Source organism: Cetorhinus maximus, chromosome 15 (genome assembly GCF_964194155.1).
Source record: "Cetorhinus maximus chromosome 15, sCetMax3.hap1.1, whole genome shotgun sequence".
Lineage (NCBI taxonomy): Eukaryota > Metazoa > Chordata > Chondrichthyes > Lamniformes > Cetorhinidae > Cetorhinus > Cetorhinus maximus.
The window spans coordinates 15,452,150-15,468,851 of record NC_135893.1 but is presented as its reverse complement, the minus strand read 5'-3'; the positions used below and the strand labels follow the sequence as shown (position 1 = coordinate 15,468,851).

Here is a 16,702-nt window from a genome sequence, read left to right as displayed (position 1 = left end):
GCCAGAATAAATCAGCGAGCACAGGGGTGATGGATGAATGGGACTTGGGGCGAGTTAGGATATGGCAGCAGAGTTTTGGTTGAACTTTCAGAGTGTGCAAGCTGGGAGGTCAGCCAGGAGAACATTTGAATAGTCGAGCCTAGAGGTAACAAAGGCTTGGATAAGGGTGCAAGCAGCATGGTTTCTGTTGCCAGCTGACAGGTTGCTTCAATTTCCAAGTTTTCCTTTAGAAGAAATATCTAACTGTTGTTTGGTGTTTCATCCATGTAACCTAGACTGGGGCAAGGAACCCAGCCTTTGGCCAATACAAAGGAGCAGGCCATATGGCCCTACCAGTCCATGTCAGCATTTATCCTCCAGGCAAGTCAATAGATCAAATCAAATAATTCAGTCAAATTGCAGACTCTGCAACCTCTTGAACTGAGACATGGCATTAGCATCCAATTTCCGAGTTCCTTGACTAATCAGGGATGAGTGGGTTGGATCACACCCCAAATCAGTCAAAGGAAGTATATCTAATTAAAGCTGCAGTGGCTCATCTGTACCCCAATGTTTGAGGCTGCAGCAACCACAGGAATGGAAAGGAAACTGGGGAAGGTTGCTCCCTGGGTGTCTCACTCTTACTTGGAGGTCCTGCTGTGGGATCTGAGGGATTGCAGTGAGGTGATCTTTCCCAAAGTTGGGCAGAAGAGGAACAATTCTCCAACCAAGTAGGAGTGCATGGAAGTGACTGAGGAAATCAGCAGAAGTGTGGATCCTCCAACCTAGAAACAACGAAAGAGGATCCAGGGCCTCAGGGGAACAGGAAAGGGGAGTGGCATAACGATTTCAAGTTCCAAGTCTCACACTCTGACTTTCCCAGCATTCTCCTGCACAGCACTCCTTAAAATAACACACCTTGCAGCTACACTCATTACCATGTCCAGACACCTCACATCTCTATCTGCTCAGCTAACATTCACATTGATCCTTACCCTATTGCCTTCTCACAGCCATGCCTCACAGTCACTCTCCATAAACGTTATCCTTCCCTGCAATGCACACAAGCCATTTCTAACACTCATAGATCACTGCTTATTCTCCTTGCAGGAGAAATGAGCACACAAACTCAGCAACAGACAGAGAACCAGGGTGGGAGTGGGTGACAGCCATTGGCAACGTTTGTCCATCTGGCCCACTGGAAAGTGGTCTTGTTTCAGGAGGCTGCAGATATTAACAACCACCTGCTGTGTAAATTGGAGTCTCCTGAGGCATTAGTGTTCAACCTGTCGAGAGAGCTGATCCACTGCCTGTAGGCCTGGGCTTGAGGCTCTTGCCTCCTTGGAGCTGGATCTCTGTGTCCATCCTCTCTGCCCCGTGGCATGGCATGTGGCTGAGGAGAAGGCAGCTAGTGCTTTTCCTACTGCATTGGGTGTTTCTGCCCATCTTGCTCTTCATCAGAGATGCAAAGTAGAGCTGCCTAAGCTGCTCCCAAATTGTGGTGAAGACTGGCAGCCAGTAAGTGCACGAGAGGTGAATGAAGTACTAGATGGGTGAAGTGACTTCCAAGAAATTGGCAACCACCTGTCAAGTGCAGATAGCATTCTCTGAGAAGTTCTGTGAGCAGCAGCTGCCTTTCACCAGACCATGACTGCAGCTCATCAGTTTCACTGATGAAGGGCTTCTCAGCCTGTCAGTTTCACTGAAGGGCCATTCCTCTCCTCGCAGCGCACTGGCCTCAGTGATCCTGGCGAGTTGCTCACAGATCAGGAAATAGGTCCACTGGCTGTTAAAGCCGGAATCCTAGGTTTTAAAAGAGCTTCAAGATTGGCTTGAATATTTAAATGACTTACCTGGAGTTTCCCCGCTTGCCTTCAAACCTACCTGGGGTGAGATGGTTTTGGTCTCCCAACCCGGCGTCACTCTTTAGGGAATTGAACTCCCTGCACGCATCCAAACCCATCTCCCCTTCCCTTAAAAATCCTCTCAATCACCAACTCTATAAGTGAATTCTACACCCTCACAACTCTCTGGGCTAGATCTCAACTCTGTGCAACAGTGTAAAACAAGTGATAGTGAGTTAGCAGCCTGCTTTACATTGCTGCTGATTATTATTTCTATTGAAGTCAAAATCTATCCCATTGTGTGAAGCAGTTTCTCCTGCCCTCCATTTTAAACCTTTTACAGTTTTTATCTATAGCTCATCTCATTCCTGACCCCTCAACTACTGGAAACAGTCTGCTTTTGTGTCTCTTCTCATATTTTTAAACCCCTTTGTCACATCACCCCATAACCTGCATAGTTCAAATGATAAAACTGCCAATTTTGAAGCATTTCTCTTGTACCAGGCAGCCTCTCAGTGAATCTGGAGTCCACTGTCTCTAAATATCAACTTATCGGGGGAACTCAGTATTGCACACCTTACTCTAACTGAGGTCTGACAGGGTTTTGTGTAAGTCCCTCATTCAAATCCTCTTGGTTTTTTATATTCTATGCATTTTGTGAGAAAAATGGTTTTTAGTTAAAGCTTTGAATTCCAGATTAAGCAGTGTGTGGTTGGAAGGGAAGACAGGAAATCCAGCTCTGAGTATTTCAGGGACGCATCACCAGAATAGTTACAGGCCTACAATTCCTGGCTTCAGGAATTATTTGCCTTCAATCTCCAGACAATGTAATATTTAGGGAGGAAATTATTTATCAATGATAAATCTTGTTATTTTACAAACACTCTAGCATGATTGATAAAGCAAGTCAAGCTCTCTTGACGCTAATGAGATCAAATAAAGTTCACTGACAATTTGTTGCCTCATAGAGATACATAGAATTTACAGCACAGAAACAGGCCATTCGGCCCAGTTGGTCCATGCCAGCGTTTCAGCTCCCATGTGAGCTTCCTCACCTCTTTGACTCACCCTATCAGCATTTCCTTCTACTTCTTTTCCCCCTTGATGTGTTTATCTAACTTCCCCTTAAAGGCATCTATGCTATTTGCTTCAATGACCCCACGTGGAGCGAGTTCTACATTCTCACTATTCTCTGAAGTTTTTCCAGCATTCTTTTATTGGATTTATTGGTGTCCATCTTATATTTATGAGCCCTAGTTTAGGGCTGTCTCACAAGTAGAAACATCTTCTCTTTGTCTACCCGATCAAACCCCTGAATGATTGTAAAGAACTCTTTTAGATCATCTCTCAGGGTTCTCCTTTGTAAGGAATAGAGTCCCAGGCTGTATAGTATTTCCTGGTTGTTATAAACTCTCAGTTGTCTCACAAGAATGAACTGCAGACCAAATATATGCTTTACCCAAAGCAGTGCTGTGGTTGGAAGTGCTGGCACAGTGCATAAAAATCCCAAAGTCCTGTGGCACAGGATGGCAGGACCTGGGATGGCACGTGATCACTCACAAGTCGAATTGCAGACCTCAACCTTGTTGCTGCAGGAGGATACTGAGTATGTGTCACATACCTTCTGAGCAGGTAAGTGATGGGCAGCACAGGTTGCCTTAAGAAAGAAAAGAAAGCATGCTACTCTTCAGCCCAGAAGACTGAGTGTTGACCTGATTGAGATGTTTAAAATGTTAAAAGGACTCATTAGGGTGGTTGAAATCTGAAATTCTCTCCCTCAAAAAAGTTGTAGAGGCTGGGGGACAATTGGAGCTTTCAAGGGTGAGATGGATAGATTTTTATTAGTGAAGTGTATCAAGGGGCAAATAAAGTTGACGTATGATCAGCCATGATCCAATTAAATGGCTGAATAGGCTGGAGGGCCTTCCCCTGTCCCCAGTGTTCCTAAAAGATTACTGGAGCCTATTCAACTTAAGCTTTAGCAGTTTGAACATTGGCAAATTCTTCCAACTGCTCTTGGAAAACAGAGAGGAATAAAAGACAGGCGTCTGTGGAGAGAGAATCAGGACCGTTCTGATGGAAGGTCATCGATCTGAAATGTTAACTGTGGGCAGGATTTTGACCTTGGTGTGCAGGTGCGGTCAGCGAGCCTGGGAACGGCTGGGAAATGGGCCGCCTGCCTGCGATCGGGCCCCCGACCACGATTTCACGCTAGCTGGCCAATTAACGGCCAGCCAGCGCGAACGGCGCGCTGAAACGCTCAGCGGTGCCAGGGTGGGGACAGGAGGAGCGCGGGCGCTGAAGTCAGCGCGGGCGCAGGGGCAACGCTCAGTGAAAGCTCCCTGAAGGCAGAGAGCTGCCTCGGGGAGCTGAAGAATCTGCAATCAATAAAAACAGAATGTAAAATCTAGAAACAATGTCCACCTGTCAGAATGAGTCACCCCAACACGCGGATGTTGAAAATTATGTCCCACACGTTTTTATCTGTTTTTTGATTAACCTCAGAAACCTCATCCCGCCCTTGGATGTAGTTTCCTCAAAAAGGCAAAGGCCGCCTGGCCGATTCGCCCGCCCACCAACCGTAACATTGGACGGGCAGCGAAAAATCCCTGCTAATTGAAACTCCAATGGCCTTAATAGGTCTCTTAATTGTTGGCGGGCAGCTGCTGACTCTCGTGTGCGCCCACCAACAGAAATATCACGCGAGTGTGCGATGACACCGCGCTCGCCTGACATCATCGTGCGCTATTTTATGCTCCAGCACACCCGCACGCCAAGGTCAAAATCCTGCCCTGTGTTTCTGCCTCCACAGATACTGCCTGACCTGAATATTTCCAGCAATTTCGGTTTTTATTTCAGATTTCCAGGGTCTTTTGCTTTTGCGTTGTAAAGAGGGAGTTCCAGTGATATTTTCCAAGCTGCCATTGCCCTGACATAACCATCTGACCTATCATATCATTTTCCCTGTGAACGTTGTGGACTATAGTGATCTCCACCAATTTCTTCCTCGCCTACTCTTCCCACAACTCCATGTTACTTTTCTTTTGAATAGATTCCCCTTTTCTTCAAAAAATTGCAAGGGCCTGAGTAGGCATGAAATTCTCATTAAAGGGAAGGGTATGGGGCTGGGAGGAAGTGGGGTGGTGGGTGGTGGATAACACGCTTTAGGATTAGGAAAAAATGCACAGCCCATCGAGGGCATATGGTTAGTTACTGGTGAAAGATGTTTGGTGTGCAGCCAATATGAGTTCTGGTGGCAATCCGGTTGATATTAGTCCAAAAAATGTGTGGTAGCACCTTTGGTGTAGCCAAATAAAACCATGCTGTAATGAGATAATAAAAAGCACTGATACTTGAATCAAAAGGGCAGTGATTCAAGAGCCAGAGGTTTATGTTTCTTTTAAAAAAAACAATGTTTTTTAAAAAAAAAGGCAGATCCAGGGGCTGCGGTGTAGGCTTTTAAAATTCTTTCCCAAAGATTTTGGTCATTCAATTTTCTGTGAGTTTGTCCAATATTTTACCCATGACTTTCACTTCAGGATCTAAGCAATTAAAAACCTGGGACCAAAGTAGTCACATTTCTTTCTAGTCTCTAAAGCCAGTCTGTACTGTAGGCCAGAACAAGGGGGCTCAGTGACAAGCCAAATGGTCAAAGTAGGTGCACCCCAATTTTTGAAGGGGGTACCCTTATTGGTGGGAAGCAGGGGGAAATACTACTTCCCCTTTCCACCATTGTCTAGTAAATCATCTCTCCCTAATAGTGCAGTTGTTAATAAAGAGGGGGGTACAGTAATATCAGTAAAAGTAAATGCTCCTGTGTTGATTACTGGTGTGTCAACGTGGCCAAGGACAAGAGCTGGTCACCATGCCAACTGCCTGGGTTGTTCCAAAGTTGGGGTGAAGGACAATGAAAGAACTTGTGAGCCCCCAGGGATCCACTGACTGCTGAAGGTCAGGGGGCAGATGGTTGAGCCTTCACTTTAATCCATGGCCAATTCAAAAACTAACTGAGGCAAACCGGGAATCAGCAAAAACACAAAAACTGCAAACACAGATGACCTAAGATGTGAAAAGCACTGATCAGTGTTTTAGGGAGAAGTGGGAGAAATCAAATAACTTCTGTCCAAGTGCGACTAAAGAGTGCCTTAAAGTGGCAAACATGTTTAATGCTCAGCACAGTTAACACTCTCAAGTCAAACATAACCTGTTGTCACCTGTATGCTACTTTCCCTAATGAAACGAGGTTCCACATAAATCTGTTATAATTAAGTATGTTTTAGGATCTCCCAGTGACTAAAGAAACACTACCAGACATCGATGGCTAATCTAAGCTTCTCCTAAGTGTCAATCATCTTTTGGCTTATATTTAGTTACAACCTAACATGCCATGGAGTGGGTGAAGTCACCTAGACTGTGGATATGTCAGGTTTGACTTAGCCAATCAAACAGAACCCCAAAAACCCCAAGTATTGGATTGGATAGTTCAGAACCATTGCTAGGTTAAGAAAGATACATTGAATCTGCAGCTGAAGCAATGATGGCCCAGGCACTATAAAGGGATTTCACAGGTCAGGACTTTACCCATATATAGTTGGACCAAGGCCGTGAAGTTGCCTTTCCCAGAGACAGCCCTTAACACCAAGTTGATCGTTTGTGTTATTTATTGCACCCTGGATCTGTCAGTGCAGTCTCCATTTGTGATTGTAAAACATGTACACAGTACATATCAAAATAAAAATCCTGGATCTGCAATCAGAGGGTTAGTGAAGTTAAGATGGGCAAGCATAGAGGACTGGGTAACATTCAAATCCATACATGAGCTGAAAGTAGTGTGTCAAAGCAAATCAGAAACATCGATGCTCATGATGACACTAGCAGAGAAACATGCAGCTTTGTTATTGGTCTCACTACACCTTCCCTGAGTCAGGACAGGTACCTTCAGGGCTCCTAAAAACTCTGAGCGTGTGAAAGTGGAGGTTTAACAGAGAGAGTTGCACTGTAAATCACAAACAGACAAAGTGAAAGTTGGTAAGAAAACAGATTTTGCACACAGGACATTAACATTGCTGCTATAGCACTTGCAACAATCTGACAAGACATACAGAGGATACATTTTAAAACATCTCTGCATCACCGGGGAACAAACTATGCTGTTCCACCATATCGCTGGCTGGCAGCTGCTGGCATCATTGTTTTTACATTAATCCAGTTTACATCCCACAAAAGGCACCAGGATTGGAAATCTGGTGTTTCACCTCGATTGGTATCGATGGCATTAGGATTGTGCATATGAGGACTCACCTACATCATCACTGATAATGGCTTATGCCAATACTGGACCTGCATAATGCTGGCATATTCAGGTGGAATAACACTTGTAACTAGGATTGGAGTTAGAGGCTACTTACCTGCAGTGTTACAGGGATAATGGGTACTGCGCTGAATCTGTGTCAATACTTATACTAAAAACAGTGGCAGCAGATAGGCACAGGTAAAAAGGACTTGTATTTGTACAGCCCCTTAGCACATCCCTCAGAAAGGTCTTAAAAGAATTCATGCACATTGAGATACTTTATAGTGCAATCGCTTTTATTATGTAGGCAAGCTCGGCAGCCATTTTGGATAAAGCATAAACTGACAAACATCAATGAAATAATTAGCCAGTTTATCCATAGCCAGTAGTCTTAATTGGGGTGTGTGGGGGCAGAATGTTGAATGTTGGCCTGTACATCAAGAGAGCTTCCAAATGTTTTCCAAAATCCTGTAGTCTTTGGCACCCACCTGAATCACCAGAACAGACAGATGGGCCCTTGGTTTAACTTCTCAAATGAATGGCAGCACCTGTGACTGTACAGTGGTCCCTCAGTACTGCACTGGGATTGTCAACTTAGATTGTGTGCTCAAGTCTTTGGAGTGGGGCTTAAACCCACAAACACTTCTGAGTTAAGAGCCAGGAGTCACACCAATAGAACCACAGAGGTGGCATTGGGTTTGTGCCAAGAGAGGTACTGGCTATTTGCTCATAGCGGCCAAACACTTCCTTTCATTCTAAGCAAGTTCTCTATATTCTCTTTAACATCCAAATAAACTCCACAAATGAGAAGCCTTGAGAGATTATTTGAGGTTCCTTCTGCAGGAGTTTAAAGATGATTAAATATACAAATAGAAGCATACCCAGATTTGACATCATGCAAAAAAGACATTGCCAAAAAACACACATGGATAACAATTCAGCCTATAAAATAGGAGTACAGAAAATGGAAGTACATTTAAAAGTAGAAGAGAGTTGGGAAGCTTAACAGAAGAGAAGAATTGATGAGAAGCTTGACTGTCAGAATTGGATTCATTTACACTCCCTTCTATTGAAAACTCTAAGATGTCCACAAAGGAACATTCTGACTGAAGGAAAAATCAAAAAGACTCTGTCACTGAACCTTAAAATATGTTTGCAGTAAATGAATGTACACAACATCCCACCTACTCAAAGTTCTACCCTACCACCTACTCCCTTGTACCAGCATGTCGAAGATAAATGAAATACTAAAAAATTCAAGAGATTTAACTTTTTTGACAATCTTTACTTGACAGTAAACAAACTGGGTGATTGCACTGATGTTCCTTTGATAACGTGCATCTGTGAATTAGAAGCTGCCTTATGCATGAATAGGCTTTTCCTAAGCACCCAAGATAGGATGTTCTTTCTAACTATGGTAATTATCTGGTTACTTTAAGAACATTGATATATATATTTATCAAAGTGGTAAGAGGGAAACCTCTGGTGGTAGATTGCTGAGCTCAACATACATACATTGAATTCCATAAAATTTACAGAATAGAAACAGGCCATTCAGCCCAACTAGCCTATGCCAGTGTTCATGTTCCATTTGAGCCTCTTCCCACCCTACTTCATCTAACTCTATCAGCATATTCTTCTATTCCTTTCTCCCCCTTAAATGCATCTATACTATTTGCCTCAACTATTTCCTGTAGTGATGAGTTCCACATTCTCACCTATTTTGACATTGAACTATATCTTTTGCTGTCGCTAGGTCAAAATTCTGGAACTCCCTTCCTAACAGCACTGTGGGTGTACCTGCACTACATGGACTGCAGTGGTTCAAGAAGGCAGCTCACCACCACCTTCTCAAGGGAAAACAGGCAAGAGCAACAGATCCTTGCCAATGATGCTCAGATCTCATGAAAGAATTTAATAAACCTTTGCATAAAGAAGTTTCTCTTGAATTCCCTAATGACGTTATTAACAACTATCTTTTTTTATTATTCATTCATGGAACGTTGGCTAGGCCAGCATTTGGTGTACATCACTAATTGCCTTGGAAAAGGTTGTGACGAGCTGCCTTCTTGAACCATTGCAGTCCATATATTGTAGGTATACCCTCGGTGCTGTTAGGAAGAGAGTTCCAGGTTTTTGACTCAGCGACAGTGAGGGAATGGTGACACAGTTTCAAGTCAGACTGGTGCATGGCTTGGTGGGAACTAGCAGGTGGTGATGTTCCCATGCTTCTGCTGACCTTGTCCTTCTAGGTAGTAGAGGTCATGGGATTAGAAGGTGCTTTTGTAGGAGCCTTGACTAGTTCCTGCAGTGCACCATGTAGATGGTACATACTGCTGCCACTGTGCGTCGGTGGTGGATGGAGTGACTGGTTAAGGTGGTGGATGGGGTGACAATCAAGCGGGCTGCTTTGTCCTGGATGGTGTTGAGCTTCTTGAGTGCTTTGGAGCTGCACTCATCAGTCAAATGGAGTATATTCCATCACACTCCTGACTTGTGCCTTGTAAATGATGGGCAGGCTTTGGGGAGTCAGTAGGTGAGTTACTCACCACAGAATTTCCAGTCTCTTACCTGCCCTTCTATCCACAGTATTTAAATGACTGGTCCAGTTATCTTATCAATATCGTATATTGGTGACCCATAGTTTTGGATTCCTCAATAAGTGGAAACATCTTCACTACTTCTACCCTATTAATCCCATTTATCATTTTAAAGACCTCCATCAAGTCTTCTGTCAGCCTTCTCTTTTCTAGTGGAAGAGTCATATAACCCCAAACACTGGGTCCCACTGGTCTAACATACAGTGCCTGGACGTCTACAGCTGGATAAACATTCAAGGATCTCAACACTATCCAGGACAAAGCAGTCCACTTGATAGGTACCTCATCCACTAGTCTAAACATCAGCTCCCTCCACACTGCTGCTGAACTGTGTACTGTTTACATGATGCACTGCAGCAACTTGCCAAGGCTTCTTCAGTAGTGCATTCCATTCCCGTGATCTCCACCGCCTAAGAGGGCAAGGGTAGCAGATGCATGGGAATACAATCACCTCCAAGATCCCCTGAAAGTCACATAACTTACCGATTTGGAAATATATCGGCCGTTCCTTTATTGTTGTGGGGACAAAATCCTGGAACTCACTGCCTGACAGCATTTTGAGAGCACCTTCACCACATAGGCTGCAGTGGTTCACCACCTTCTCATGGGCAACTAAAGATGGGCAATAAATGCTGGCCTTGCCAGCAATGCCCACATTCCAAGAATGAAGACAAAAACAGTTGGGAGAAACTGAAAGGATGAGGGGAATTGTTGGGAAAATTGAACAGGTACTGAAACAAAATTCAACATTTCTTGTCTTTAAATGTTAACAACCTGAATGATAAATGCTAAAGGGCATAACAGGGATGTCAGCTTTGCTTATGGAATAGGTTGTTAACATACTTCTCATCCAATTTGATGTGTTCTGACATTCTTCCCTAGTCTAAGATGATACAGGTTTTCAGTTCAACTCAGGCACTGTCAGTCTAATGCAGATTTGACTTGTGCATTCGCTGCCAGGATACAAAGCAAAGGGGCACACACGGACATCTCTGAGAAGGAGAAAATTAAAGCTGCATTCTAATCTTGGAGCACACCATCAAAAAAACAATTTCCATTTGTCTCAAAAATATTACCTACAACTGATTAAATCCACTCCTTCTGTCACTTGTGGTATTGCCAGATGTCCTGTCTGAGAGCATTTTGCTTTGACAGAGCCGAGTGAATGAGACTGATTTTAATCATCACCTTATTTCTTGCCTCCTTTAGCGCAGATGTCTCTTAATTAAAAAAGGCCCAACACTCTGTTTCCTGATTTTTATTGGAAAGGGTGGCATTTTTAGCAGAGAAATGCAATGCCATATTTAACTAGCAGTATTCAACACCTCTTCTGTTTTGCTGAATTCTCAGTAGAGTCATACAAGTATATTTGTGTAGTTGGTTGTCTTCCAGCCTTGCGGTGGTCTGATGCAGTCAAGAATTACAGTAAAAGGAGGGGGGGGGGGGGGGGGGTGTGGGTGGGCATAATTTCACACTTCTATTGGCAAAGCAGCAGCTCATTGCAATGAAACAAGCACCGTCCTGAATGCTTGTTCAGTTTATAGACCTTAAATAAACTTTCAGAAAACTCAAGGAAAGCTCTTGAGCATTTTTTGTACTTATGCATGATTCACATTTCCCTTTTTAATCTTATTCATAACTATAATTGCGTTGTGACAGGACTCCTCCAGAATGCAGAGTTGTGGTCAGCCAGGACTCTTCCAGATTGTAGACTTGGCCAAACAAGCCACTTCTAGAACACAGAGGGTTGACCAGCTAGCCTCCTCGAGAATAGTCTTCGATCAGCCAAGACTCTTCGAGAGCACACAGGGGCCACCAACCAAATGTTTTCTAGAACACAGAGGGTGCACACAGCCAAAAGTTTTCTAGAACATAGAGGGTACGCCCAACAAAGATCTTCTAGAATATAGAGGGGAAACCCAGCCAAAGATATTCTAGTATGCAGAGGGATAATTTACGCAACAGTCTTCTAGAACGTAGAGAGGTGGCCATCCAATGAAATGTCCAGGTAATGAATCTACACACAGCTAACTCACTGCTAGCTGAAGCTTGATCAAGATTGATCCCAATTTTTTTTAAAAAAAATGGAGATCTGCCTTAAATAACTTTTCAAGGTAAATAGCATCAATTTAAAAAAATTCAAAAATGTGCACAATATAACTAGGATTTCCCTCTATACCTGATTATAGCTGAAACAATTTTGGTGATTTGATTTACCGAAGCGAGAAACACAGTGAAATTAGCACAATGACTGACCAGCACTGACTGGATTAAGAGGTAGCATTTCATACTCTTCCTCCCAAGTCTTCACTGAGATGAGTTATGCCTCATCTCCTGCCTCTCTTTATCTTACTCCCTCTTTCCTCTCCATCTTTTCAGTGAAATGGGGTCGGCTCCATCTACTTGGATGCCATTCAGTTACAGGAAAGAATGATGAAGAGCGCCACCTGCTGAATTACTGAAACCTCAGTGCAAGAGAACATCAAACTACAGCAATCGGCAACTGAATCGAGCTCATTTTTCTTACAAAGAGGCATGGGTCGAACATCTAACACAAGTACCAAGTCAAAGCTACAAAGCAGAAGAGGGGAAAGCTTTAAAACTTTTAACAGCTCCAATGAAATGCACTCACCTTACCACTGATGTCATTGACAGCTACATGAACAAAGATGGATGCCTCCTCCATCCCCTCCAGATACACATGCCGATAACCTGAAACCAGGGAAGGAAATGGGGTTAACATCATAGCTTTCATTCTTAGGATGGTGTGTGAGGGATGTGAGCAGTATTTCTGTCTACTCCTCCACAGGTTCAAAACTGAACAGCGTAAGAAGTGGGATTAAGGTTTGTAGTTTAGGGTTGCAATTTCCTGCAGCTAAACATTAAGAAGATGAAGACATTGGCCAGGATTTTCCGCTCCCAATTGTGGCAGGCGTCATGGTGGGCGCAAGAGCTAAATCTCGTGGGAAGGCCCAAAACTGGTTTTACAGTGATGTAAAACGAGGAAGTTATTGTGCGCATCAGCCATCAATGGAGGGCCGTGTAACCCGCCACCGAATGTCGCGAATGTTATTAGCATAAATCAACATCTCATTATGATGCCTGCTCGCCAGAATCAACCTTCCAAGCTGGATTAAGAGCCCACATCAGCGTGCAATTAGAAGGACGTGTTTCACAACAGGATTTAAACAATGTGCAGCTGGCAACCTGCACTTCACTCCTGACCCCAAGGTGAGTTTGCTTACCTTGCACCATGCAACGCTCGTAGGGGTCAGTGCCAGGCTTCGCAGGCTGTACCGCATCGGTTTCAGGGGGGTCTCAAAGCAAGTCTCCACAGGTACCACAGCAGAGTTAAGGCAAGGGTAGCTTTTACTGTGCTGCAGGGTAAGGGCTCCACTGGGAATGGGTCAGGCAGGACTGAGGGAAGGGCAGAGGCTGCAGGGCAAGGGCTCCACTGGAGAAGGGGCTAGACAGGACTGAGGGAAGGGCAGAGGCTGCAGGGCAAGGGCTCCACTGGAGAAGGGGCTAGACAGGACTGAGGGAAGGGCAGAGGCTGCAGGGCAAGGACTCCATTGCGGACAACGAGCGGGCAAGGTTGCACAGAGACACATGACTGGGGGCAGTGGGGGTGGGGGCACTAAAGGGCTACCCAGCTGAATTGAGAGTTCCAAAATGAGGACAGAAGGACAGCTGAGACGGGTTGGCAGCTGTTCAATTGACATGCAGGGAGTCAGGAAAGTGAAGCAATCAGGCCCATTCATGCAACACTGATCCCTCAAAGTGGCAAATAATTGTTCCCCTAGTTTTAACCCCTTAGTTGCAGCCTTCAAATTCACCAGAGTATTCTGGAACTGCAGAACTATTGGATGACTGGGCAAGCTTGAAAACCCCCTTGGATATGCGGCCATTCACCACTCACAGGGGAGAAGCCTCCGGACCCCCTAAATTAATCTCATGTACTTCTGACAATCCGTGCAGTCTTGGAGTGCAGGGAATGATGGTCCCAGCGCCTGGGTGAAAGCAGAACATCCAGTTGCCTGGCCAAAGCTGCCGCCAGTCCGTTATGTGGGCTGGGGTGGATGGCTGGGGGGTTTGTGGTGAACATTCATGTGCACCTTGCACTGGGCATCATTTCAAGGGCCAGTACTCTCTGACATGCATGAAAAGACCTTGAGCCCAAAATCTCAGACAGAAAGTGGACCTTTGGCAACAAATGCTGACCCTTGCATGTTTCTCATTGATACTGCAGTGAGGAGGCCATCAGGAAGATGGAGCCTGCTGTTATTGCTGCCTGGATTATTGCTTATAGGCAGAACAGAAGAATGAGAAGGCAACAACAGAGGTACCTTGCTCACCACAGGGTGGAGCAGAACCCTTAAGACCAAGGGGCAGAAGGTCCTCCTCCGGACGCAGAGGATGATCCTCAAAGAGCTGTAATTCGTGTGCACCTCATGACGTTTATACACACTGGGTCTAGCATGTGTTATATGCAGATGAGTGAGAACCAGTGTTGCAGACATCTCCTCATGTCAAGGGATTCGGTGACTCAGATTTGCCACATTCTGCAGGATTTGATGCCACAGGGACTTGGAGGGCATCCATTGCCAGTGGCTGTGAAAGTAACCGCCACACTCAGCCAGTGGCTCCTTCCAGGGCTCCACCGGGGATCTCTGTGGCATTTCCCAACTGCACACCCACAAATGCAACCAGGAGGTCACAGATGCCCTTTTCACAAAGGCCCACAGATTTTTCCACTTTAACAGAGATCAAGCAAGACAAGATGCAAGAGCATTGGGCTATGCAGATCTTTCCGGTTTCCCACAAGTGCAGGGTGTCATTGACTGCAGTCATGTGGCTATGAAAGCTCCCTGGCAACAGACAGTCCTGTATGTCAACAGAAAGGCTACCACTTGCTCAGTATGCAGCTCATATGTGACCATAACAAACTTATCATGCAGGTGTGCGCCAGATTCCCAGGTAGCGTCCACAACTTGTACATCCTGAGTAGGTCTCAGGTCCCTCATATCTTTGAGGGGCCACATAGGATGCAGGGTTGGCTCCTCGGAAACAAGGGTTACCCCACAAAGGACGTGACTGATGACACCTGTACGGCGGCCTCAGACTCCTGCAGAATGAAGGCACAACAAGGCTCATACCTCAACCCAGACATTGGTGGAACACACCATAGGGATCCTGAAAATGCAATTCCGATGCCTGGACAGATTTGGCAGAGTGCTCCAGTACAATCCCCAGAGAGTGTCACACATCATCGTGGCTTGCTGTGTGCTACACAACCTGATGCTATAAAGTGGGGAGAACTTTGGAGATGACAAGAGATGGAGAAGCTGCATGTCTTCTCCAATGAGGAGCAGCTTGAAGGGAATGATAATGATGAGGTCTTGAAAGCCAAGGATGCAGGCAAAGAGGCTACTGCATGGGCCAGACAAGGCAGATGTGCTCGTGAGGCCCTCATTGCCAGTGGATTCCAGGAGGACGATGGCAAGGTACACCGAGGATCCTCCTGGACAACTCTCCACCATCATGGGCCAGCATGACCACCAGCATAGCTACTCCTCTAATTTCACCCATGAACTTCCACATGACAGCGCATCGTTGCACAGAACGCTCACATAGCCCTGATGCTGTGAAGGATGAGCAAGCCTCCAGGGTATGTGTCCGTGCTAAAATGAGGTGCTACCTGGAGGAGGGTGTTCCGGCATCAGAAATCAGGAAGTGCTGCCTCTTCACACGTTCATCCAACATTCCAGTCACAACGGTACCCTACAAGATACGGGAGCACTTGCACGATCCTCAGTAGCCAAGTGCCTGCATGCCTTCAATCTGGCAAGGTTCCTCAAGGAGATCCATTGGAACCAATGCAGCCACGTGCCATGCTTTACATCGATGGTGACACAGAAACATAACACTTGGGACAAGAGAGCCGATGAAATACCACTGCTGTGACTGCACTTAGAGATGACTAAGTCGGTTGTGATACAATCCCCAAAACAACAGTGAGGCTACTCTAGAACTAGGCCCCACCGAGGTGTGTGTCTCTGCACTGGTGGAGGGTATGGGTGAGCACTGCGGTGGGTCTTCAAAGGTGCTATCCTCAATTCCTCATTTGAGGAGTTGTCAGGGCTGGAGTTGAGGGCCTGGCTCATGGATGCCCTTGGCTGCTTCCCAGCGGTACCTATGAAAGAAAGTAGAGACAATTAGTGCATTGCAGGTGAATGTGAAACAGGAGAAATCACTCACAGTATGGTTGTCTAATGGATGTTCTTTTGTAGGATCCTCACTTGGGTGGGTACCGCTGACCTCACCCCCAGCGCAGGCACGCTCTGCGTCCTCTGCGGCCAGCTCTATGGCTCTGTTCTCAAAGTCCATGAGAACCTTGATCTTAGGAACACCCCCCATCCCCTCCACTGCCCCGGTATGGGGCCTCTCCTTATTGTGAGTTAGCTTGCCCTGCATGAAGCCAGATGGAGAGAATGTGAGCAAGCGCATGCGAGGGTAGATGATAAGGATGCCTGGTATGTGTGGGTGGCGAGGGGAGACCTGGACCGGATTAGGACACAAACTCCAGAGAGTGAGTGGTGATGTCACTTGAGATGGCAGTGAGTGAGATCCTTGTGAATGTGTGATGGGCTTGAGAGTGTGTGAATTGAGAGTGATGAAATGGTTGACTTACCCTGGCGGAACACATAAGATCATTCATCTTCTTCCTGCACTGGGTGGCTGACCTCTTCTGTAGGGTGTTTGCACTGACCGCCACTGCGACCACCTCACAAGCTGGATTGGTCACCTTGGTGGAAGGTCTGTGGCCAGAGCGGGGGTAGATGACATCGCAGTGGGATTCGACTGTGTTCAACAGGCGCACCAGTGTGGCAGCACTGAATTTGGGCGGAGCATGCTTTCTGCCTTTGGGAGCCATGTCTTCACTGGAGCTGCTGCAGAGAGTGCGAAAGCTGTGCTGGGGCACTGAT

General features: G+C 45.7%; 1 protein-coding gene across 1 annotated transcript in view; it reads right to left on the bottom strand.

Moving 5' to 3' along the window:
* plch2a (phospholipase C, eta 2a) overlaps positions 1–16,702 on the bottom strand; it is a 158,153-nt gene that overhangs the window by 17,191 nt on the left and 124,260 nt on the right. Inside the window, exon 21 of the mRNA XM_078557950.1 lies at positions 12,349–12,428. Coding sequence (XP_078414076.1) covers positions 12,349–12,428 — 80 coding nt within the window. The remainder of the gene's footprint in view (positions 1–12,348; positions 12,429–16,702) is intronic.